Source organism: Vespula pensylvanica, chromosome 2 (genome assembly GCF_014466175.1).
Source record: "Vespula pensylvanica isolate Volc-1 chromosome 2, ASM1446617v1, whole genome shotgun sequence".
Lineage (NCBI taxonomy): Eukaryota > Metazoa > Arthropoda > Insecta > Hymenoptera > Vespidae > Vespula > Vespula pensylvanica.
Genome location: NC_057686.1, coordinates 6,154,159 through 6,179,829, shown reverse-complemented (window position 1 = coordinate 6,179,829; position 25,671 = coordinate 6,154,159). Strand labels below are relative to the sequence as shown.

At 32.5% G+C, this 25,671-nt stretch overlaps 4 protein-coding genes across 9 annotated transcripts in view; 2 read left to right on the top strand and 2 right to left on the bottom strand.

The window, feature by feature from the left end:
* The window catches only part of LOC122637911 (angiopoietin-2), a 33,284-nt gene extending 28,203 nt beyond the window's left edge, over window positions 1–5,081 (bottom strand). Inside the window, exons 1-2 of one of the 2 annotated variants that reach the window (XM_043830435.1) lie at window positions 4,230–5,081; window positions 3,697–3,897 (exon numbers count right to left, since the gene is read on the bottom strand). In XM_043830435.1, coding sequence (XP_043686370.1) covers window positions 3,697–3,869 — 173 coding nt within the window. In that variant the 5' untranslated portion in view covers window positions 3,870–3,897; window positions 4,230–5,081. The remainder of the gene's footprint in view (window positions 1–3,696; window positions 3,898–4,229) is intronic. The other variant, XM_043830436.1, reaches the window with a different exon arrangement.
* Window positions 5,082–15,643: 10,562 nt separating this feature from the next.
* LOC122638001 lies at window positions 15,644–19,245 on the top strand. The gene is made up of 4 exons (XM_043830595.1): window positions 15,644–17,294; window positions 17,986–18,243; window positions 18,366–18,527; window positions 18,635–19,245. The coding sequence occupies exons 1-4, from the start codon at window positions 16,899–16,901 to the stop codon at window positions 19,055–19,057; spliced, it is 1,239 nt and encodes a 412-aa protein (XP_043686530.1). The 5' UTR covers window positions 15,644–16,898; the 3' UTR covers window positions 19,058–19,245.
* Window positions 19,246–19,537: 292 nt separating this feature from the next.
* Window positions 19,538–24,691, bottom strand: LOC122627167 (SURP and G-patch domain-containing protein 1-like). Of its 2 annotated transcripts, none has more exons than XM_043808096.1 (9): window positions 24,425–24,691; window positions 22,670–23,907; window positions 22,334–22,436; window positions 21,084–21,262; window positions 20,643–20,974; window positions 20,241–20,565; window positions 20,091–20,175; window positions 19,884–20,013; window positions 19,538–19,778 (listed from the first exon to the last, which is right to left on the bottom strand). In XM_043808096.1, exons 1-9 carry the CDS (start codon window positions 24,643–24,645, stop codon window positions 19,752–19,754), a joined length of 2,640 nt encoding a protein of 879 aa, XP_043664031.1. In that variant the 5' UTR covers window positions 24,646–24,691; the 3' UTR covers window positions 19,538–19,751. The 2 variants fall into 2 exon arrangements, with proteins under 2 accessions (XP_043664031.1, XP_043664032.1); XM_043808097.1 differs by having other exon boundaries at window positions 22,334–22,424.
* A 45-nt stretch (window positions 24,692–24,736) lies between these two features.
* The window catches only part of LOC122627169 (nucleoporin GLE1), a 7,697-nt gene continuing 6,762 nt past the window's right edge, over window positions 24,737–25,671 (top strand). For 2 of the 4 annotated variants that reach the window (XM_043808102.1, XM_043808099.1), the window contains exons 1-2: window positions 24,973–25,415; window positions 25,502–25,658. In XM_043808102.1, the coding sequence (XP_043664037.1) occupies window positions 25,332–25,415; window positions 25,502–25,658 (241 nt within the window). In that variant the 5' untranslated portion in view covers window positions 24,973–25,331. Of the gene's footprint in view, window positions 24,914–24,972; window positions 25,416–25,501; window positions 25,659–25,671 lie in introns of those variants that run through there. The other 2 variants (XM_043808101.1, XM_043808100.1) reach the window with 2 other exon arrangements.

Genomic DNA, 25,671 nt, shown 5'->3' with positions numbered 1-25,671 from the left:
CTCTTAAGTACGTCTCTCTTTAAGTGTAGGTACATATATTTATGTAAGTATGTATATATATATATGTGTGTGTGTGTGTGTGTGTGTGTGTACACGCGTGTGTATCTTCTTTTCTCGTATAGGTATAAGAATAATTCTTATTGATTTCGTATCGATCGATATTACGTTTTTTTTATATTATTCGCATTATTCGTTTAACAAGATTTTTCTTTTTTTTTAATTTTAATAATATAATAATAAATAACGAAGGAAGAATGTTATACGAACGTTTCGTTAAAATATGTTCTTTTCGATCACATCGTATCTCTTAAGTAAGTAAATAAGTAAGTTTCTTTAAGTGCAGGTACATATCATATTTATGTATTTGTCTCCTTTTCATATAGATACGAGATTAATTATTATTGATTTGTATCGATCGATATTACGTTTTTTATATTATTCATTTAATAAGATTTTTATATTTTAAAATAGTATGGATAATGAAGGATGATATGAACGTTTCGTTAAAATCGTTTCGATTATATTACCTGTCTCGAACTATAAAATATTATATATATATATATATATATATATATATATATATATATATATACCGTTACGTTACGTCTCAGAGGATAATGATTTTATTCCCACGACATCGAGTGGCAGTGACCAGGCAGGCGTATGCGTGGAAAGGTAACACGGCCTCCTTAAAATCGAGTCCTCTCTTACATAATAGTAATTAAACGCTTATTATTTAATTCTCGTGTTACGAGATATCGAGAAGCCAGTAAGGTATTCTCGTAAAATCGAAACGTTACGTTCTCCGTCAACTCGTTATTCGTTTCATGAATATATCGATACATATGTAAGTCGGCCCACATAGGCATATTTATTTATCGTATCTACCTATTTCACCTACATACAGGATTAGAAAAATCTTGATAAAAAGATAAATAGAGAAAGATGGTGTGTCTATCGCAAAACGATATAAAACACGAAGTCAGAATATTTTGCAACGTCGAATACGTGGATAAATATATTTATGTGTATATATATATATGTGTGTGTGTGCATATATTCGTCTTGGATCGTGACGTTCGATCGAGGAATCTCGATCGATATATTGCATCTTCGTCGATCCTCGATCCTCGATCCTCTTCACGATCTTCCTCTACTCGAACACGTGTTTTCTTTTTCTCTTCTCTTTTCTTTTCTTTTCTTTTCTTTTCTTTTTTTTCGTTTTGAACTCCCGCACGAAGTACATTGTTATAACCCAAGCATATACTTTCGTGTCACGGCGAGATCCTATTATTTATACATTGACCACGAAACCACCCATTCACCCCGTCCGTTACACGCAGAATACCGCATACTGTGTATTGTGGTTTTGTATGATTCACGAAGCTGCGGTTACAGCTTTATAGGGACAAGGTATCTCGGAGTTGTATTTGGAACGTTATTTTTATTTTATTTTATTTTATTTTATGTTATTTTATTTTATTTTATTTATTTATTTTTCTTTTTTTTTTGAAAGACCACGCATTCAAACTCAAACCAAATCATTACGACTTATACATACAATTTTATTCATTTTTAGTTTTTATCTTTTTTCTCCTTTCTCTCTCTTTCTTTTTTCTCTCTTTTAATCAAATTATTCTCAAGTCAGCAGACTATCGATAATTCGCTAATTATATCGTTTTCGAAGCGTTTTTTTTTTTTTTTTTATTTTGTTGGAGAAATGAATCCAACCGATCGTTACAACTTATACATACATTGAGTACAATCTTACTTTCATTCTTAATTTGGAATGTTTTCTTTTTCTTTTATTATTAGACTATTATCAAGTCAATAAAGGATCGATAATCCTCTAATTGAATTAATCTTGAAAAGCGAAGAATTAGGGATCGAAAACTATGTTTAGACAATGCAATATTGCATTTGCAATGATATCTACAGTCGGCGGATAATAAACGTCGAACTTTTACTTCCTGCACCGGGCACGAAATTTATGGACGTCGCAATAATACAATACGGTCATGAACGTACTGTATCTACACATGTTAAAGGTACCTCCATACGTGTATACTTTCTCGTTTGAACGGCAAAGGCAAAACGAAGCAATGCACATTCGAATTGCATTTTGTAGTAGGTGTTCGTTTGTCGGTAGATAGTAGTATACATGTACGACGGAGAGGTCAGTTTCTATGCTTGGACATTCGGATAACTCGTTCATTCCAATAGCAATATAAATACTTTAGTTTTCAGGCTTTATTTGTAGTATCACAACTACTTCTTTTTTCTTTTTTCTTCTTTATATATATATATATTATAATTTTATTGCCATATAGAGATACACGCACGTATGAGTTTTCATCATTTTGGAAGTCATGTATAATTAGTTTTCTATCAATGTTCGATCTCTTTCTTTTTTTCTCTCTCTCTTTTTCTCTTTCTCTTCGATCGTTACGTCAGTTCATCGTCTTAATAAGAATTTCTAAGACGTTCTGCGCGAACGATTGCACGAAACTTCCGCATCTTTCTAACGAGGAAGGAGAAGAAGAGGAAAGAGCAATATAAAATCTCTCTGAGTTTCAAAATTGAATTCCTCTTAGAGAAATATAAGTATATCACATATGTGTATATTTATAACGTATCGCAACATAAATGTAATGCTTCTGAATTAAAAGACGAACGGTGAGAGGTATAACTATAAAGAAAGGGAATTTATTAATATCGTACAGCAACGAGCTCTGATTGGTTTTTAATATAAAACGTTGTTCTACATAAAGCACGTTCCACTTGCGTGTAATACGAGAATTATCGAATATATAGACACTTAGTGCTCGATGAAATTCCTTCGTTGACTTTCAAGGACAATCGTATGTTGTAGAAATGATTAAGATAACTATATCGATCAGAAGAGAGAAAGAGAGAGAGAGAGAGAGAGAGAAATGACAAAAGTGAGCGGCCTTTTCTGTGTTACATATTTACTTGCGTTTTCTGTCCTTCGTGCAGAGTCGGTCCGTCTGTCGTTGTATATATATATATATATATATATATATATATATATATAGATATTATACAAATATATATATTTTTAATTTATATATCATATATATGAATAAAAAATGTTTTTACGCGTCATTTAGTAAACTAATCCTTCTAATTTTAACAATCAAAAAGATCAAGTCGTTCAGTCGAATCTTAAAAAAATTATTCTGTAGTATAGACCATTTGTTCCAGTTTTACTCTTTACTCTGTATAAACACACACTCACATATATACATATGAACGCATATATACATACATATATATATATATGTATATATGTATATTTACTAAATATTCTTTTTTTCACGGATAGTTGACCCTATCTTTGCGAAGATACGAAACAGTCTCGTTACACGCGATCTCTTTCACGTACGTGGAAACCTTCACTCGTGAACAAACGTTGATTATTTTAATTAAATACTTATTTAGATAATTCTATATATAAAACATATAAAAAATATTCATTCAGACTTAACGATCATTAACAAAGAATTTCTTCTCGATTGACAGAGATTCATCATAGCTTTTCTTTCCCTCTTCTCTTATCTTCTCTTTTTTTTTTAACGACAGTCGATCAATCAAGAAAAAGAAAAGAGAGAAAGAGAGAGAGAGAGGAAGACGAAAAAGGGAAAAGAGAAAATAGAAAAACAAAATTGAAATTACCTGTTTCTTTGAGAACCACGAGAAGGTGGTGGCAGAGAGTTCCCGGTGACATTGTTAACGTTGACACTGGCATTGCGAGTATTGCGTTGATCCGCAGAGGTCCTGGGCAATCTAGGACTCCCGGCGGTGACGAAGCCCAGGAGGCAAACGGCGATAATTGCCGCCTCTCTCATACTCACAAAACCCTCGACCTCGTTGCCGCTTGAGAGAGAAGAGAGGAGATAAGGAGAGAAAGAGAAAGATCGGGAGAAAGAGAGAATGAAAGAGAAAGAGAAAGAGAAAGAGAAAGAGAGAGAGAGAGAAAGTTATCGGCACTTTTTCGCTGAGAAACACTATACAAACTTGTCCTCCTTGTCACTCTTTTCAATATATCCAACTGTAGAAGATTCGATCAGAGAAAGAAATAGAAAGAGAGAAAAATAAAGAGAGATAGAGAGAGAGAGAGAGAGAGAGAGAGAGAGAGAGAGAGAAACAGAAAGAGAGAGAAAGAAAAGACAGTATCAATTATTCGTATATATGCACTTGATTCTTACTTCGAGTCACAAAAATCCACGTCGAGCACTTTTCTCTTCGTATACGATCGAAGAGATCTCGTTTAAGTCACTCGCGACGATCGAGATGGATCAAGAACCGTCGTACGAATCTCCACGGTAGGAGGATCGACAGGTTCGAACGAAGCCGGTGTATTACCCGGCTTCTCTTTCTCGCGACGTTATTGATCCTTTTTTAAGCTTGACGTAAGAGATTGATTTCCGTATTAGTAGAGTTTATAATCCTAAATCGTTATTGCCTTTTTTATCGAATAAATATAACGAAGGGGTTCGCGTAATTATAATCAAATGTCATTCTCCGTGTTCGACGTTCAACGGGATTTCTTTTACCGATTTTTTCTGATCGGTTTCTCTTTCGACGACTAAACGCGATAATTATCGATCGATCGGTGGATCGATCGATGGAAACTGAAAACGACTCGTAGATCAAAGATCAATAACGAGTGCGAGTAACACACTTCGACGGAAGGGCAAAGATAAAGATCGAGATTTAAAATGGGGCCTATAACAAAAAACGAGACGCGACGCGGGATAAGACGAAAAAAAAAAAGTAGTAACGATATCGTTCGATTACTCTCGATCCGTCCTGAAAGACGGCGTCTGGCAAAGTGTCGAGCCGGTTGCTTTCCGCGTCTCCCTTAGAGTGTGCGGCCGCGGCGCACGCGGGAGGAGGACGACAAGCCTCCTCCGATCCGGGGCTATCGAACGCTCGGGAGAACACGCTGTGCCGGTAGCCAACGGAAAGAGTTTACCGTAGTGACGGAAAAGTAGGGTTGTTGCTTCGAAATAACTCGAACAACTGTGTTCTTCTTTTTGTAATTGTCTAGAGTTAGATAGATCCTCTTTCTCTTCCTCTACCTTCTTCTTCTCTTCTCTTTTTCTTTTCTTATTTTTTCTTCTTTCTCTTTCTCTCTCTTTCTCCCTCTCTCGCGTGTTACCTCCCTCTTTTTCTTACTTCCTTACCCCACCCTCTCGATATGGCGTGTCTCTCTTTCACGGAGGTAAGCAAACCGACAGGACCGTGGACACGCGTTCTCAGTCAACTGGAAGACTTACTTTCACGCGAGATCCCGTGCCCGCCAAAGTCTATACCACCTTCTCTGTCGTCTTTTCTCTTCCCCTCTTCTAGTTCTTCAAAAAGGAAGAAAGGGTGGGGTTACTCAAAACCGACCGCCCGCGTCGTTAACACGATCCGATGATTCTTTTGCAATTACAATTTTGACGTTTCTTGTCTTTCTTATCAGGCTGTTATCCGAACGAGGAAAACGAAGTATTGCCGAGTTTTGTTTTAATTATCCTTTTTATCGGCGAACTCTCACGGAATTATAATGTATATGATTTAATTTACTTTAATTATTTAATTTTGATTTCTTTTTTATTTTGCTTTTCTTTTTCTCTTCCTCGTTTTCTTTTTCTTTCTTTTCTTTTTTGTTTTTTTCAAAGATTATGCAACAATCTTGATTTTGCCGTCGTACTTTTCTTTTCTTTTTTTTTTCTTCTTTGCATCAGATCTTTCGTCCTATTAGAATGCACGGCTTCAACCTTGTAACTGCTACGAACGAAATATTTGACACATTGATTGATTGATATATTAATTTATCAATTATATTTTAAACGTCTTTTTGTAACGAGAGAGAAAAAGAGAGAGAAAGAGAGAGACCGCGATTACAAATCATAATAAGAGTAAGATCTGATGCGAAAGATACGACAATGAATTATGTCATATTTATTTATTTTTCAAACAAGGACTATTGACCAAGGACTATTTTATATATTTCATTCTCGTACCTTGATTTTTATTTTTAATTACGTAGTTTCCTCATAGAATAATTTCAGGGTAATAAAGTTGTTGTTTCCAAGTGAACAAGAATGAAGTTTAATCAAGGGAAACGAGATCGTTCGATACGCAATATTTTAATCGATATTACTCGTTCGATCTATAAAACATTTTGAGGGACAAAACGTTTTACAAATATTTTCATCTGACACAATTATGTATTATTCTTTTTCTTCCTCTTCTTTCTTCTTTAATTTTACAGAAGGAAGTGATAACGTTTAAAATTTATTTCGTTCGAATACTTTGTGTAATTTATCGTGTGTTCGAGTCAATCACGATCGATCGTAGGTATAAGTATCGATCCGATCTCGCGTAGAAAGGTTCGCCCGAGTGCTGACCAAAATATTATGTAAATTTCTAGACACTCGATAACAGCGTCATTATAAATGGTGCTCCACGATGCCGTAATATCCGTAGTGGCCAACTGAATGGGATAAAGTGCTTCTACGATATTTACGGAGTCACCTGTCTATCTTGTGAATGTTCACATACCCGTTACGTGGAACTCTCGAATCTCAAAAGATTTCTCAATCCGTATTTTCTTCTTTCACTTTATCTTTCTTCAATGGAAAAAAAGTACATTAGAAAATTTCTATTAGAGAGTAAAGAATTTAAATCCTCATTCACTTCTCGATAAAATTTTCTGCAAATTATCATTCTATAAATGAAATCTTGTTTTCATATTTTTCCTTTTCAACATATTTATATCTTAATTATATAATAAATCAATTACAAAATGACGTTGAACTGTTTAAAATTCTTAAATCCGAGGACATCAACGCTCTTTCTCTCTCCAGTAGAATTTCTATTTCTTTGAGATATTCCGACATACGTTGTTACATTTCTTACAATAATTATTTCAATTTTATTTTTCTTTTTCGTATTTTTTCATGGAGAAGAAAGTTAAGAAAAATTTTATTCGAGAGTAAAGATCTAAATCTTTACGAAATCCCGATGAATTTTTTTTGAAAATGAAAATCCATATTTAATAATAACGAGATTGTATGCTGTTTCTTTCTTTTCAACATATTTGTACATATATCTTGATTAGATAGTAAATTGTTACAAGATGACGTTAGACTGCTTGAAATTCTTGAATCCGAGGAGATCAACACCCTTTCTAGTCGAGTTTCCACTTCTACAATATATATATATTCCAATATACGACATTGCATTTCCTACGATATTTATTTTCTTCTTATTTTATTTTTCTTGTTTCTGTTTCTTAATGATAAAAAAATATCGAAGAAAATTGTACTTCTGTTCGAGAGTAAAGATCTAAATCTTTATAAATTTTCAATAAATTCATTTGGAAATCATTATTTTAATAATAACAAGATTGTATGCTGTCTTTTTTTTTCAATATATTCATGTCTTGATTAGATAGTAAATTGTTGTAGGATGACGTTAGTGGACTGTTTGAAATTCTTGAATCCGAGGAGATCAGCACCCTTTCTAGTCAAGTTTCCACTTCTCCAGTATATTCCAATACACGTGTTACACTCTCTAAGATGATTTATATCGAAGCACTCCACCCCTTCCATGTCCTCGGGCACGAGACGCGTTATTCATCGTATATCGAAAGCAAAAATTCTTGAGAGCGAATCGTGGGAGGAGAACGATAGAGGGAATGTTTAGTGAGAGTAAAGCCGAGGTATCTGCTCGCTCGATTAAGTACAGATAAATGACCCTCCGTAGAAGATAAGGAAATAACTTAAGTTTATTAGACCGAGTCGGCAGAGTTCACAGATGTTAAGAATTATTAAAAAAAGAAAAAAAAAAAGAAGAAGAAAAGAGAAAAGAAAATATTCAGTATATTCCTTTTGATGAGTATCAATACAGATTCGAAAGAAACACCAATACGTATTTTTCACATTGTTGCGATCAATAAATAATTATAACACTGTTATAATTATTAGCACATTATTTCTTATTAGATATTGAATATACGATATACAATATATTTGATTGAAACAAAACGATGAAAGTTTTATATTATTATAATCCATTTCTAAACTCGGTGTTCGGAGGAATTAAAGTGAAAGAAAAAAGAAAAAAGAAGAGGAAAAAAAGGGGAAAGAGAAAAAGGATCAGAAGAATGTTCGCGAGTAAGTTCGAAGGAAAGAGTAACGAACGTAAAACTCGTGGAAAAGGTGAGGGGGTAGAAAAGAATGGATTTACAGCGAGTTACGTAAGTCCTTTGGCCGTTTGCAACTCTTTACTCGTATCTCGGCGTTATAAAAGGAGAACAAACTGTATTTTAAAAAAGTAGCCTGCAGGCGAGGCTCGTTCCTTCCTTCGTTTTTTCCTCAATCTCCACCTCCTCCACCTCCATCACCTCCGTCACCTCCATCACCGGTCTCCTCCTCCTTCTCCACCTCCTCCTCCTCCTTCTCCTCCTCCTCCTTCTCCTCTTCTTCCTCTTTCTCCTTCTTTATCATTGATTCCTTAGACTTCGATTTCTTCCTTCCTTTCTTACGTTCTTTCTCTCCTTGCTCCTGGATTTATCGGACTAAGGCCGAATCACAAACCGCGACTCTCGGAGAACGGTCTATTGCCTTGAAACAACGTCGAGCGAAATATTCTTAGTTGCTATCTCCAGGATTACGATCTTCTGTTCTTCTAGAGAACACGTTGAGCAATTCGGATCGATCGATCGGTCGATCGATTGATCTGCAGATCGAGACATGATCCTTAACCCGTTTACGTTAACTCCAGTCCGTTATCGTTATGCATTTATATTTATTAATTTTGGGTATTATTTCTTTTTCTTTTTTCTTTATTTTTTGTAGATATATATATATATATATATATATATATATATATATATATATATATAAGATTTGTATGCCGTTTACGAGTCCATTTAAGAATGAATTTATATTTATTAATTTTGGGTTTCATTTTCTTTTTCGTTTTTTCTCTGTTCTTTTTTCTTTTTCTTTTTCTTTTTTTTTTAGATCGATCGATCCACAGATCGAGATATGATGTTTATATCGTTTATGAATTCATTATCGTTATGAATTTATATTTATTATCTTTTGATATCATTTTTTTTTTTTTCTAAATCGATCGATCCATCCATCGAGATATGATCCTTGTGTCGTTTGTAACAAAGTTCGCGAGTAAGCTATTTTTGAGAATTCATTTCTTTATTTTTATTATTACTTTTTTCTTTCTTTCTTTTTATATCGTTCATTCCAAACATGATCTCTCTTACTTACGTCAAGTTTGCTATCGATAAAAATGTAGTATTTATTAATTTTTTAATCAATCAAATAATCGAATGTCGAATTTATTATTGATAAGAATATATATATATATATATATATATATATCTTATTCATTTATCAATATCACTTTTTTTATTTTATTTACATATATCGAGACATAATCTCTATTTTATTTAAATCGAGCTCGGTATTTTTCAAAATGAATTATTTATTAATCTATTAATACGTTCGATTTTGAATTTTTTTTTCTTTTAGTTTCTAGCAACTTAGTTTCTATATTCGTCATTTAAAGGATAGTTAATTGGCTACTTCCCTTTTTGACGAAAGGTTGGACCGAATATTTTCCTTTTACTTCTTTTTTTTTTTCTTTTTCTTTTTATGTCAACATTGTTGGAATCGTAATCCGATCGCCGAAGCGGCAACATCCGACTTACAAGTCCCGATACTTTGTTACACTGACGCCTATCCTCCTCGTATTTCAAGTTTTTTTTTCAATTTTTTTTTCTTTTTTCTTTTTTTTTTATTATTATTCTTTCCTCTCTTCCTTCCCTCCACGTTGTTACAGACAGAGAGCGTGGACTTTCGAGTCCAGTGGCACCTATCGGTGCAACCGGTTTTCCGTCTTCTGCAAACGCACTTCTTGTATCCTTGATTTAATGCGAATCCCGAAAGGGATACCGCCTGCTTACGCAAAAGTCAGAAGAATGAGAGTTCAAAATAGAGCTTGAGGAAGAGAGACGGAGTAAAAAGAAAAAAAAAAGAAAGAAAGAGAATGCTTGAGAAAACTCGAGGAGAGTGTCGAACTGGTGGCTGAACTTTTCGTAGAAAAGTCGAGTATGTTGTTTCTCGACGAGAAGAGATCGATCTGTTCCAGGGACTTTTCTTCTTAAGGAAATGAACGATATATCGTTCGATCGAGTTACCAAGAGAGAACTAGAATCGACGATGAAAAAATTATTAACGGTTTATAGCAAGAAACGTATAGAGTAAGAGTAAGAGTAAGAGTAAGAGTAAGAGTAAGAGTAAGAGTAAGAGAGTAAGAGAGTAAGAGAGTAAGAGAGTAAGAATGTAAGAGTAAGAGAGAAATGTAGGAGATGTGCACTTTTATAGAGACAAGTTTTTCTTTCACGAACGTACGACCGTGATAGTTCTCACAGTTTCTCACAGCTTCCCTCGCAAACTGGCTAACCAGCTTCCTGAACGTTATATCATATATGTCTCGATATTTTCTTTTTAAAATTCGAACTATCGAAATTATCTTGATATGTTAAGATATGCCTTATGTGTATCTCGAAAAAAAAAAAAAACAGAAAAAAGAAGAAATAGAACAAGAGGAAAGAAAGAAATTTATTGAATTGATCATACGGATATACGTACGTAATAGGAAAGATTGCAATAACCTTGAGAAAATATTTGATTTGAAATTTTAATTAGACATTTTTATAAAAATGATTGAAGCTGGTTCTTTTGAACGATTGATATATTTAATCTCGGAAAAAAGGTGGATTTTTTATTTGATTAATATTAACAGTAACTCGGACAACAATAACAACAAAGGAACGATTATTTTTCAGGATAAAAGAAATCTTCAGAAATGTTTTATCGTTCTTATTCGCATGACTCTTGATTTAATACCAAAGAGAACCGATTTTTAGTTCATTAACCCAATGTAACAAAGAATGATTATTATTTGCGAGAAAAAAAAATTTCTTTAAAATGTTTCAACATCCTTGTTCGCATGACTGCATAAAAAGAAGGCTCTAGTGATTCTTGGGAACAACGATGATCTACAACGATGATGACAAAAGATGACGACGTTAAACTGAACCGAAGAAAATTCTTGGTACCATTACTTAATTATCTTTGTGTTTCCATCCAACATCTATCTAATCTCAATCGTGCGATTGGACGATTATCGTTTCTCAGTAATCTTCGTACCATCGTCGACCATCATCGTTCCAGATGCTTTCATTTTCTATTTTTATTTTTCTTCTTGTCTTTTTCTTTTTTTCTTTTTTAATCGATGTTATGCAAATATCTTGCAAATTATCCAGTCACGCACGGATTATCCTTACACGTATTACACATTTATATATGTATGTATGTATGTATTTATGTATATATGTGCATGCATTTGTGTATACATGACAATTGCATATGGATCACCTAGCAATTTGCAAGTGAGTGTTCTTCGTATAACTTTGCACGACCTTCTTACATTCCCGTTGATTTATTTTTCAATGAATTTTAATACGAAGTATAACGAAGCATACACCATGTTCTACTTTCCCGTTAGCGTAAATATGTCGTCGGAGTTACGTACGAACTTAACAGATTCTTAACTTCCATTAAATTAAAACATATCTCTTTTAAAAATCAATTACTCTTATACGGAAATGTCAAATAAAAACAACGGAAAAAGGAAGAACAAATAAATAAATAAATAAATAAAAAACTTCACGGTAGTGTACATACATGCACGGTCGGTAATTTCAAACAACGAAAGGACACCGTCATTACCGGCAGAAAAAAGCGGAAAATTTGAAAGACCGACACATAGCGTTAAATTTCAAACGACGATAACTATAAAATTGATGCGAAAGAAATCTTTTCAATCGCGATTCGTTAAGGAAATCAAAACCTATTGAAAATAAGAAGAGGATAAGTATTTTAACGTAGGAAGTAAATGAGGAAAGGAAAGAACATTTGCGGACTTCGACAAGCGCAACGGAACTTTAATTAGTGAAATGCTTACCACGATCGACCCCCACTTTTCTTCTCTTCAACGTCCACGCGTCTCTCTCTCTCTCTCTCTCTCTCTCTCTCTCTCTCTTTTTTCTTTCTCGTTAGCTTTGACCACCCGGCGGGCACGACACGGTGCAGCCTTTCGTCACGAACTGCCTTTCTTCCCAGTTATTACCAAAGGTGACCAACCTCCTTAGTCGTTCAAGAGGTATATATAAATATATTCTATGCGTTACGTATATGTATATATACACGTTTGTGTGTATATATAAATAATGTAATAAATAAACATATGTATGTGTGTATGTATAATAATATATAGTCAAGAGGTATAAGATAGAATCAAAGTGCAATGTAGGATCAAATGTTACATCTTGGATGTGAAAAGTTGATTATATATATATATATATATATATATATATATATATATATATATATATATTATCCCAATAGATTTATAAGATATATAATACATCCCATACTCGATTTAGAAACATCCATACTTTCTTAAAAAACTGATTTACATTATTTTCACAAAAATTTGCAATGTTTCATATAACTATTAAAATCTTAATTTAAATAGTGTGAAAGAAATGAAATTGACTTATGTTATTAGAATTATAAGCAAAAGACAGCGATGTGGAATATATTAGTATAGTTACTCTGTTTTGAAAAAAACTGGACTTGTATCTCTTTTTCTTGCTCACCAAAGAGATACAAAGTATTTCCTTTAATTTGGGATATCTCGTGATAGATTGAACCTGAATCACGAAAATTTTTTATAAGTATCGTGTAAGAGCAAAATAATAATATATAGAATATACACTCGCACGTACTCGCATATACTACTATATTAGATGTACACACATACACACATCATGTATTGATGCATTATGAACCGGATATCCATCGTGTTGAAACCACATTCGATATCTCTGAAGTGTGGAAATGTTTTCTAACAGTTCAGTTAACTCATCCAGTTAAAAAGTTTCTATATTTTCGACCATTCAAACTAGCACCCATAAAAAATGATTCAACGGTTCAATAATTTTTTTTTCATTTTGCATCAATTGCTCAACTTTTGTGAATTTTTATTCTTTTATTTTCCACTCAAGCTCACGCGAAGGTTGCAGCATTATATAGATCATAGAATTCGTTTCAACAAATTACAATCTTATTATTAAAAGAATTCTTTTCAAAACGGATATCGAATGTTTCAGTATCTCAACATTTTTGTCTATGTATATTTTTTAAAAATAAAGAGAAGAAAAGAGAGATGTCTCGTTTCAAGATCAATGAAAAAAAATCTCTTAATTCCCGATCGAATTTGGCTATTAAATATTAAAATTCATTAAAAGTAGTCCTTGATATAGTTCTGCTCACGATAAATAAAAAATAATAATTTAAGTTTCTCCTATCTTAGTGTGTCTTTATACATACATACATACGTAAAGAATAGCTATTTTATCGTGCGTAACACAGAAGATTAAATCCACTTACTTTGATCGTTAATTACCAACGCGTTTAATGTCACTTAATCAAATTTGATGATATCATATAGTTATTACGAATGAAATGAATACATTAATTTGTATCATCTTTCTTCTTATTAAAAAAATTCATTTTAGAAGGAGAAGGTCATCCCTGTTGTTTTCTCGATTCGCTTACTTAGTGTCATGTCCTCGAAGAGAGTGTCTAAACGAAACGAGAAAACAAAGCCATCGTGCTGATCATTATCGCACGCATTGGATAAGTCTTTTAATGATTTCCTTTAGGACACGAACAACCATCGAGACTACGAGGACTACGGCCTTGTGCAGTCTAACCGTATGTGGAACACCACGTACGTATGTACCTAATCTACGTGGTGACTGACATTTCCGAAGATGTAATTAGCGAGAGTTCGTAATTAGGAAAATTGTTCGTTAACCAGACTTTTTTAAAGAAAGTTCAACGTCGATAGAACAAGGAGAAGAAAATTAAGAGAAGGAGAGAGAGAAAGAGAGAAGTTCCTGTTCTTCTTAACGATAATTTCGATGTTAATTTATCGGATACATAGAGATACACATACATAGACACACAAATCGAGAGAGTATCCTACTTTAAGGAACCAGTTATTTATCTCGTAATATACGATAGTTCTTAACCTTCGTAGTGACCTACTAGATTTTTATGATATTACTAAGTAGATTTGAATTAAATAGGGATTAATTTTTTTTTTGTTAGAAATTTTAAGATTTGTTTGTTTTTTTTTCTTTCTTTATCTTTTCTTTTTTTTTTTTTTTAGATTTTTAAAGATACAAGAGGACCTTCGTTGCATTTTTATAATATCATTACACCTTCGTATTTAAGCGAGAATTGATTTTAGTAATAAGTTTCAGGTCTATTCCTTTTTAATATTTTTAAAAAGATTTTATATTTATTTCACTTGTATGAAAGATAAAAGAAATATACTCGAAATTAAAGTGCGATATTTCAATACATTTTAACGATTGTTGTTTTTCTTTCTTTCTTTCTTTCTTTTTTTTTTTTTTTAATTTGTTGATATATTCTTTTTCTTTTTATTTTGGAACAAGTTAAGAAAAATGATCGATTCGATCGTCGACAAGGTCGATCTCGGGATCGAAGGATTACCTTGGTCTGGCCGCTCATTGTGATCCTTGGTTGGTGTGTTCGAATGAACCAGATCAAGTTGGACAAGAAGTAAGAAAGGGAAATAAATGAATCCGGTTTAAAGACATTAACGTAGTCCCGCGTAAACGCGTCTAGAATAAAAAGTCGAACTCTTTATTTCGTACTTGATTAGTGAAACGTGATCTACAACTTGACGTTTTTCGATGATCTTTATAAATTATATATCATCGATTAACGATAGAACAAAAGTTTTCAAACGTATACGAACGTTGATTTATCTTATACTTTTCACTTTCAACAGATACGTAAGATTTATATTGCCGCAAATTACGTGCAAGTACTTCGCACGATGACCTTGTATGGCAACATCATTCTGTTTTTCTTTGTAAGAAGTATTTCTCTATTTATATCTAGTACGTGAACAATTGTGGAATAAGCGGAACAATAGATAAACTGTTAAATTCTCCTGAACAAAGAACACAATTACCTACGTATCGAATCGATAGAGAAATGAAATTCTAATCACGTCGATAACGAACAAGTAGAAATTCTCGACTTTCTTACAAGAATAAAATTGTCATTGTGAATTAGAAAAAAAAGTATCGTAATGAAGGAACAAGAATCGTAATTTTTTATTGATCATTTGTTTTTCGTACTGAAGTAACAGTTCAATGATTAGTTGAAAGAACAAGATTGTTAGCGTATTGGATAAATAATATCACAAAAAAGAGGAACAAAGATTGAGTGCATATTGTGATTTTACATTCGTCGTATTTTTTTTTTTTTTTTTTTTTTTTTATTACTGAAGTAACAGTTAGGTTGGCAGATTTGCTGTCGGTAGTTTATTCGTTTATCTCGAAGAAAGTATGTACTTACTATAATGATCTAAGCAATGCAAAAAAGAAGAAGAAGAAGAAGTAGAAGAAGAAGAAGAAGAAGAAGAAGTAAAAGAAGAAGAAGAAGAAGAAGCACGATCTCGACGAGGTCGAGAACTCGAATACAAACCACGAAGGAGAATACAAACTCGGCCAATATCTCGGTCAAGGTGACTACTTCAAACCGATGTTATCTCTTCTGCAAAAGCAAGATCGAAGCGCAGGATGATAAATCAAATCCTCGATACTTAATTATCGCTTATATCTACGTGCTTAGAATTTACTGGGTCGTATCTGGTACCATAAAAAATACTCTCAAAATTAACTAACTCTCTAGTATTAGAGAATGTCATAATTATCTTATTATTATCATTGTTTAAACAAGTCGAGATTTATTCTCTAAGAGACTAATAATAACAAAAATTTTCCTTTACGCAGCAGCAATGTTTACTAACCTCCAATGAAAATGCAATGAATTGTGTTTAGAATAATAATCAACAGGTAATTAGAAAAAATATAAAAAATAAGAAAGAATTGAAACTTGTTTGGATTCATAAGTTTTCTTTGTTGAGCTCATGTATACGTTGAGTTTATTTTTACCCTACTCCGTTTAAATCTTAAACGATAGAATATTATCGTCCGTAGCAAAAGAGTAAGAGAGAAAGAGAAAGAGAGAGATCATAATTTTATCTCACGATGAGAATTACCATTTATGTTTACTTCAATATGGAATAATGATTAGTCATTGTCTTCACCTTTGATCGATTACGTTTCTTTTTAATAACACACTACCAACACATACTACTATATTGTTTAAATTATTCAAATAATCGGTATCTTGTTTGAAACAGTTACTTTTGCGGAGTTGTTCTGCGATAACGTAAATAAAACTCCTCTTAGATAAAGTCACTCAGGACAGGATTATCGTCATTTTCTATTGTCGACAGTATCAGTTTGTAACTCTTACAAGACAGACTGTTCGTTTCTACGCTTGGTCATACATCTGGGATAGGATTTCCTCTTTTCCTTCTCTTTCTTCTTCTTCTTCTTCTTCTTCTTCCTTTGCTTCTCCTTCTCCTTATCCTTCTCCTTCTCCTTCTCTTCGTAAGATCGAAGATTAAATCCTGCCAAGCGAACTTTCTCTCGTACGACGATTACCTTCGTGATTTCTTCGTGAAGATATTTTAACTTCGTTGGACCAATTTGTTCTGTTCCTATTTATTTTTATTTTTGCTTTTAATTTTTATTTTTATCTTTATATTCTTTTCTTTTATTATTATTATTATTTTTTTTTTATTTTCTCTAAGAGATATCATCAAACCTCGAGATGTCTCGAGAGATCAGTCATTTTCCAGAAGACGAGTTTTTAGAAGAGAAACGTATCGAAAAATATCTGCGAGCTATCGCCGAAGATAAATCATTGTCCGATCCAAATTTTCAAGTAACACGGGCAGTCAAAGCTGGTGAAAATTTTATCAGTGATGTTTATCGTGCCTTAATAGAAGGTGAAAAGAATGGAAAGATCGAAAAGATTCGTTTGATCGTAAAATGTGCTCCCAACGACTCTCGAAGAAAATTCATCAAAGTTAGAAAAATGTTTCTTCAGGAGATCCGTTTTTACAAGGAAATTTTGCCTATTTTCAACGATTTTCTACGTGATTATAATATGTCTGTTGATAATATTCCTTTCATGTATAGCTACTCGAAGGATGATAAAAACGAGGTGAGATTGTTTACGAGATCTATTTTTTAATTATTAATATTATTATTATTTTTAAGACCTATCCTTTTCATTTTTTTTTTTTTTTTTTTTTTTTTATATAACACGATATAAAATTTATTAATCGTGAACAATTCAAACTAATCCATAAGAGAATATAAAATGCCTGGTTGTGTCATCAAATCACGAAATAAATATTTATTTCTTTTATTTGTATTTATTTATTTTCTTTTTTTTTTTTTTTTTTATCTAATATCAGTCGAATAATATATGTTTTTAGACGATAAGATCGCTCGCTCGAAGATAAAAAGAAATGTCTTTCTGACTCTAACTATAATTAGTACGATCACACTTTTTCGTCGACGTTATTCCGTTTCGGCCACTTTCACCGTTCCACCTTTCCTTACATACTTACGTACGGTTTCACTAAACAATGAATAAAACTATCTGGGATAAGAGAAACGTGTTGACGAGCGATAAATGAAACCGACATTTTTTTCAAGGTCGCGATCGAGACTTAAAAGACTTCTTCGAAAATGAACTTTATCCGATCGAATCGAATCGGTAGAATCGGTCGAATTTTATTCGTAATTTATAAAAATTTGAAAATCATAGAGATAAGATATAATTACATGCAACTTTTCTTGATTTTGAAATCTTTTTTTCTTTTTTTATATATGTTATATACCTACAGATTTTAGTGTTAGAGGATTTGAAAATAAAAAATTATATTATGAGAGAAACAAAGTTTCTCGATTATCCACATGCTCGATTGGCTCTACGTTGTCTCGGAAAATTTCACGCATACAGCTTCGCAATTCGAGCTAAGAAGCCTGATACTTTCGAGATGTTCAAATCGATAGAGGAGCCTTTATTTTATCGTGAAAGTTCTGCTACGTACAATAAAGAAATGCACACTCGTTCAATTAAATTGTGCGATATCGTTGCAAAGGTTTGTTGATATCTAACAAAGGTTCATACAAAAAAAAAAAAATAATAAAGAGAAAAACAGAAAGAAAGAGAGAGAGAGAGAGAGAGAGAGAAACATCAGTTCATCGTTTTTTTAAATTACAGACTCTAGAAGGTGAAGACGAACATTATCGAAAAAGATTTAATGATTTCGTTAAAAACATGTTTGATACTATATTTGAAATAGTTCAAGGATCTGTTGCTGAGCCTTATGCCGTTGTAAATCATGGTGATGCTTGGACAAATAATTTTTTATTTAAATACAAGGTAGGATCAATTTAAATTGAGAGATCGAGTTAGATCCGTTAAAATGATTTTACCAAGATCTTTTCGTTTATTTTTTCTTCGTCGTTATTTCATTTCGTTTATTTCAGGAGAACGAAAGAACCCATGAGCCGCAGGATCTTCGCTTCCTCGACTTTCAAATCTGTCGTTACGCATCGCCTGCCTTGGACATATCCTATACGTTATTTTGTTCCACCCTATACGAGATTAGGGTCGAACATTACGACGATCTACTTCGAGATTATTACGATTCCTTCTCTAAATGTCTTGAAAGTTTAGATTGTAATCCTAGAGAACTATTTCCTTATGAAATATTATTGGAACATATCGAACGTTTCGGTAAATATGCCGTTTGTATGGCTATACATGTTTTACATCTTTTCACAAATCAAAATGATATTTCTGAGAGTATCGATGTTAACGTTTATTATGACAAATTGGAGAAGAACGATTTTTATAGGGAGACATTGATAAATACTTTTAAAGAATTCATAGATAGGAATATTATATAAAATTTTTTATGCGTGTACAATATTGTCGATAAAGAGACAGTGTTTTTATTTTTGTTAAATCTAATCGTGAATAATTATATTATATAATTTTTATTATATTCGAAATTTTATATATTGTCAAAGGATTATTGTAAAGCTTTTTAGGAAGATCTTGAAATATGTATTGTTTAGTACAAAGGTACAATATTATCGCGTTAAATTTTTATTACGTAATAAATTTTTGTTATTTGAAAATAAAATATTAGTGAAGCTTTTTTTTAATATATACACATATATATATATATATATATATATATATATATATATATATTCACTTTCATTATTCATTAAATTTTTCGCGTATGTATTTCTCTGTACTTTTTTTATTACATCTGAGAAATAAAAAGATACTATTTCAACGTACATAAGATACTATACATAACTGTTAATTAATGTAATCAATTACAATACGTATATTAATAATGACTAAGAATTCAAGGATTAATGTTAATGGAGATATGAACGATTGCTCCTTTTTTTTTTATTTAACGACGCAATATCTTATTTGAATTTAACAACATTGTTTAAGACAGCACGTTAATATTTTAACTTTCACGTCATTTTAGATATACAAAATAACAATCATTTGTTCTATATTAAATTAGAAAAGACTTGTCATCTGAGGATTTTATAGAAATACAGTCCATTCGATTATTTAGTAGTAAGGTCTTCTAGGATTGTTCTAAAAAGAAAACAAAAAAAAAAAAAAGAAAGAAAAGAAGAAAAATATTTAATATAATGTATAATATATTTTTAATAACATCAATATCATTAATATCATACTTACTAAAGGATTAGGCCTAAATCTATATGCAAGCATCATTCTTTTTCTATATGCATCAAATTCATCATCGTCTCTCGAAACACCATCCGGTCTTTCGGATCCTAAGCCAGCACTATCGAGCCTATTAGTAGCCCTAATTACATCGAATATTACATATTATTACATGATAATACATACAGTATGATAATTCACATAGTATAAGAAACATACTTGTTAACAGGTTCGATTCGACCACTGCCTTCACTACCTAGACCTTGACCTTCGCTCCAACCAAGCTTTTGAAGCATTTGAAATCCTACAAACAAACATCATAGTTTGTAATAAAGTATAATCTAAAAAATATAATAAGCAAAAACATACCAATATTATCCTCCTTTAACTTGTATTCCTTGTAATCACTAAGGTCTGGCTCTTTACCCTGTTTAACGGCATTGTATTGTTCCATAAATTTTTTCAATTCGTCTGGAGGCAAAAAGTCACCGATATGATGTTTCCCTTCAGCTTGTGCCGTTAATTCTTCCGCCCACATTTGTGTAGCTTCCATCTCGGCAGATCTTAACTTATGTTCCCAAGTACCACCTTCTGTTTCTTCGTCGCTATCGTACTCGTATTTATGTTTACCCTGAGCTTCTAATCGTTTCACTTCTTCCCTTTTTCTTAATAGATTTTGGTATAAAAGATTTATCTGTAAGATAGATAATTGTTCATAGAAATAGATCTTTTGTCGTTAAAAATATATACAAATGTTTTCTTTATAACGACCTTGTAATGGTCCTCAGCTTTCTTCCATTGTTCTTCACTAAGATCCAATGTACCAAAAGTTTGTCTTGCATATTGTATCAATGCAGGATCATTTCGAGATATCTTTGTTAGCATTGGATTCTTTGGTTTAGTGTGCTGTATTTTTGGCGGTATAATAACAGCTGGTTGGCCAATTTGACCTGGTATGGCTACTCCAGGTTGTGCAAGACCCGGGCGTGTTCTTTGAGTGGTAATTGCATTTATATCTGCAATAGGAACCTTGTTATCTGGCTCGCTCCAACGACTTCTCCTTTTCCTTTTACGTTCCTCTCTATTTTCCTCTTTCGGACGTTCTGTTAAATGATATATATTATTATAGGTATAGTGACACTTGTAAAGTAAAAAAGAAAGAAGAGAAAAAAAAAAAGAAAAAGAGAATTTTACCAAGAGATAACAGCCTACCATTTTGAGAACTATGTTTCTGATTCTTTTCTGTTTCATCATTGTCACTAAGAGCTTCTTCTGGACAATAAGGCTCCGCACCACTACTCTTAGTGTCTTTATCTGTTTTTCCAGCACGAAACTTTGCCACCAATCCCCTGTACTGCAGATACGCTGCACTTTGCTTTTGATGCAGAAACCTTGATTAAAACAATACTTAAAACGCTGCCAAGTAAGATATATTCCTAGACAAAGTGCTTCCAGAGTGAAAATATTTTTATGAAATTCTAAGCAACTCTCAAAAGGAGTGGATAAATTGCTAATCGACTATGTAAAAACGATTTTTATCTATACCTGTTGCATGTATGTAAAAGGTGCTATAAGTATGGAAGTCAGATTAGCATAAAAAAGAATGTGTTTGTTGCATTATTTACACTATACGGTTAGAGACAGTTTATATGCATTATACTATAGGTACTAACAGTATGAAAATGCTTACGAAGAGAATATTATATTTAATGATATTTTTAAAAAATGGAGTCTAAAGCACTGTTAGCATACTTATTGAATCAATGTTGGTATAAATAATATAAACGATATTATAAATCTGCTATCAAATAAATATGCTGTAAGTTATAAAGATATTAGATTCTGAGCACTACGAAATTAATAATCTAAATAACAACATAAATGGATTTCATACAGGAAATTGGTGGATGCATATCATAAATTTTCTGCGAATCAATATAATGGCTAAATTGTCTTAATATAAATAATATTGGAAAGTTATCTAGAAGGAAATGGTATCTTATTAATAAAGACCAAGAAGTTTAGTATTTTTGAATTCTTTAACGCTACTGTTAAGAAGTAAATTTCAAACTTTTCATAATCTTTAAACATTGATGTAATAAAAATATAAAAAAAAATATTGCTTAGAAAATGCTCTCTATAAAACATGCTAGACTAATGCAAGACTGTGACTCTGTTTTGTTTGCAATATTGTTCCTTATGGGGCACATTTAAAAAATTACTATTTGCTTGCAACAACACACATTGCAAAGGAACTGCAGGTTGTATCTGATATTTATCACAATATATCAAGCTCAAGAAAAAAAAAAAAATTAAAAAAAAAAAGAAAGAATGACGTAATAAACGTAATCAGCTACTAATAACATTTTTAACTCTTCAATAATTTTTATACGCGTTACATATACATAGAAGGAGTAGGAAAACGGATGTAAAAAATAAGGGTCAGTAAGGACAGTAGTTACCATAATTTAGGATCCTGGGCATTCTTCTCTCGTACTTCTTGCTCTATTTCATCTCCACAATCAGCGACTATGCGTGCCAGTTGCTCAGCCTCTATGGGACAAACTTAGAAACTCTTGTCAGATATATATTATAATATTCTAATATTCTTCATACATATTTCTTACTATATATGATGATGAAGATTTCCTTTATGATAAATTAGATTCATGACATGTAAAAAGTATCTTCACTGATAATATTTTATGATCTTAATACTTTGTAAAACATAATTTACATTTATTGCTATGATGTTTGTAGTTGGTGATGTAGATAAAAAAGTTATTAACACATCATACCTAGTTGTTCATTGCCTTGTAGATTAGCTGGTGGTCTCACAGGTGGTGGAATTTGAACGTTGGGTGGTCCCACTGTGATTGGTACTTGATTAGGTATAGGATAAGAAGTTGGAATCAAGTGTGGCGGCGGCGGCGGCGGTGCATTTTGTATTATTGTAGGTGGTGGGACATTTGGAGGTGGAATATTCAAGTTTGGAGGTGGTACAGAATTTATAGTAGATGGAACGGTATGAACTGGAGGAGGTGCGGACATTATCATTGACGATATCACATTGGGAGGAGGTACATTTGGTACATTAGGTACTGTTACTACAATTGTTTGAGAGGCAGTAATTGGCATCATATTTGGAGGCATCTGGGACATTGGTGGCAACATGTTTGGTGGCGGGATGTTAGGTGGTGGAATATTGGGAGGTTGCAAATTAGTAGGTGGTGGTATATTGCATTGCTGTGGAGGAGGAATAATATGTTGTTGCGAAGTTGACGATGGTGGTAAGTTTTGTATGCTGGTCATTGGCATATTTTGTGGAACTTGCATATTTGGTGGTGGTACGTTAGTGTTTGGTGGAATATTTTGTATCGGTGGCGGTGGAGGCCTTATAATATGTGGTGGAGGAATCTGCATTCTAGGATTACTAGAATGGTTATCCACGTTGGAATAATTGTTGTTGACATTTTTTGGTGGCGGCATTCTAGGCATATTAGGAGGTGGAATATTTGTTGTCATGCCTCTCATATTAGGTGGAGGAATGTTTGTCATTTGCATCACAGGCTGAGACATGAGAGGAGGTATAGACGAAGTTTGATTGTTACTTTGGGGAGGATATTGTTGTTGATTAAAATGTGGTCGTGGTCCATTTGGAGGAGGTTGATTGTACATTGATCTTGGATCAGGACTCAGAGAAGATCTATGCCTGGTAGGAGATGGGCTAGACGAGGAACTGTGTCTTCTATCAGAACTTCTTCCCCATCTTGAGTCATTTCTTCTTCTATCTCTTTTGTTTTCCCAATCTCTGTTTTTTTCATTATTCCATTTTCTATCACGTTCTTTCTCTCTATTATCATGATTTCTTTCTTCTACCTTTTCTTCTCTTTTATCTTCAACTTTTGATTGGTTAGACTCTGTTTGCTTTCCAGTTCCTTTATTATTCGCAATCTTTTTGAACTGATCAAGGAAGCTTCCATCATTGGCAAACAAATTAACTGTCACAGATGTAGATGACTTCTCGTCCTCCTTCCTATAAATAAACAGATGCGATACTTAACATCTATTTATAATACAACGGCAGTATCGAATGAACTTCTCTTTGGCTTTGTAGAAATTAAGTTAGTTTTGTATTAAAGAATCAATGTACACGGTGTTATAAAGGATAAAAAGATTAAACAGATATACAAGTTATTCTTTTGTGTTAACACGAATATACAATTGTTTAACATAGATAAGAATACTCAGTTTTTTTGAATTAAACCAAATATATACATTGAAACGTAAAATTTCAATAACAATTGTAGAACAAAAGGAACAATAAGAAGATAAGAATTGAAACTCCAATGCAAACAATAACAGAGTTTAGTTCATAATGTGACTCTTGATTGATCTCATTCACTGTATAACACTTGTATAGAAAAATAGACCATGAAGAGACAGGGAATATAAATAACAAAAACATAGTCCAAGTATGATAAACGTTGATTCAATAAACAAAGAAGAGTATCTTGTTAGATGAACCAAAGAAAACATTGTCGAGCACTCACTTGGATGTAGTAGCTTTGTTGGCTGTCGTAGCTAGGCCAAGTGAATTAGATTTTTTGACACTTTCGACAGCTTCCTTCGCTTTTTGTTCTTGCAATTTCGCTTGTATTTCCAATTTCTTTTGTTGAATAATTTGTTCTTGTTTCGACATTTGTGCGAAACGTTCATTTCGTGAAGTTTTTGAAACAAACGGATCAGAACCTTTCACACCACGATACGCCATCTTTGTCGTCTACCGAATCTTTCTATATGTGTCCGTTCGTAGATGAATATTGTAGCTTTATATAATACATACATAGAATATGACGCATGTATGCATTCTTTTACGCATCTTCGTAGAGACGCATCTGATTTGAAGTATGCGGATTGGTTTACCGCCTAGTACTCGACCAATCATATGCTTTCATCGAAATACAAGATATATAAAATGTTTTTCCTAACATCATATAGATAGCGCTGTATTCATTACAAAGAAGAATCAAGTTCAAATGGTAAGCCAAAAAAAGAAATCTTTATCTCTTTTTAAAAATTATTTCATATTATTACAATTATTTCCAATAAAATAAATATAACAAATTATTTAATACGTTCTCCATCAAAGGTTGAGTTAAAACAATAATAATTTGATAAAGACAACGAATTTCACTGAATTTCAACAAGTCGTTATCTGTTCGATTTTTTAATGGAAGATTACATTTGCGTTGCCAATGAGAATAGATACCATAGAAACGTAAATAAGCCTTTCATATTGCTTCTTTATTTCTTTAGTTATCAATAGCGTGGGCAGTAACGTGCGTTTGTATCCGCAATAGTTGATAGGTAACTTATTGCTATCAATTCGTGGGACGGTATAACACACACACACACACACCACGTCAATTTATTTGTACGTATACTTATATTGTAGATATGGATTTACATGCGCAATACGAAATAGCGATTCAGAGAATGGTTAATTTACTTGTGGAATTTACGAAAAAAATAAAGGCAATGGTAATATTTTTTTTTTGTATTATAAAATGTCCGCGGTATTAATTTTATACATAAACATTACATTCTGTGTTTTATTTTTGAAACAGAAGTGTTTAACGCTGGAAAAATTAATCGATGAGTTAAATATATTCAAGATTTTAATCGAAAAAGAAATGCGAACGACACCTATGATACGAAAGACGTACGAAATAAAAATACGTACATGTCAAAAAGATCTAAAGATGGCGGTGAAGGACGTTGATGGTAAAAGAAAAAA

Excerpts from the sequence above, each read along its gene's own strand:
- LOC122638001 (XM_043830595.1), top strand. The coding sequence starts at position 16,899 with ATGTCTCGAGAGATCAGTCATTTTCCAGAAGACGAGTTTTTAGAAGAG. Across the intron at positions 17,295-17,985 it reads CGAAGGATGATAAAAACGAG|ATTTTAGTGTTAGAGGATTT; the intron begins GTGAGATTGTTT and ends ATATACCTACAG. Across the intron at positions 18,528-18,634 it reads ATTTTTTATTTAAATACAAG|GAGAACGAAAGAACCCATGA; the intron begins GTAGGATCAATT and ends CGTTTATTTCAG.
- LOC122627167 (XM_043808096.1), bottom strand. The coding sequence starts at position 24,645 with ATGGCGTATCGTGGTGTGAAAGGTTCTGATCCGTTTGTTTCAAAAACT. Across the intron at positions 23,908-24,424 it reads AACAAAGCTACTACATCCAA|GAAGGAGGACGAGAAGTCAT; the intron begins GTGAGTGCTCGA and ends GTTTATTTATAG. Across the intron at positions 20,176-20,240 it reads GTTAAAGGAGGATAATATTG|GATTTCAAATGCTTCAAAAG; the intron begins GTATGTTTTTGC and ends GTTTGTTTGTAG.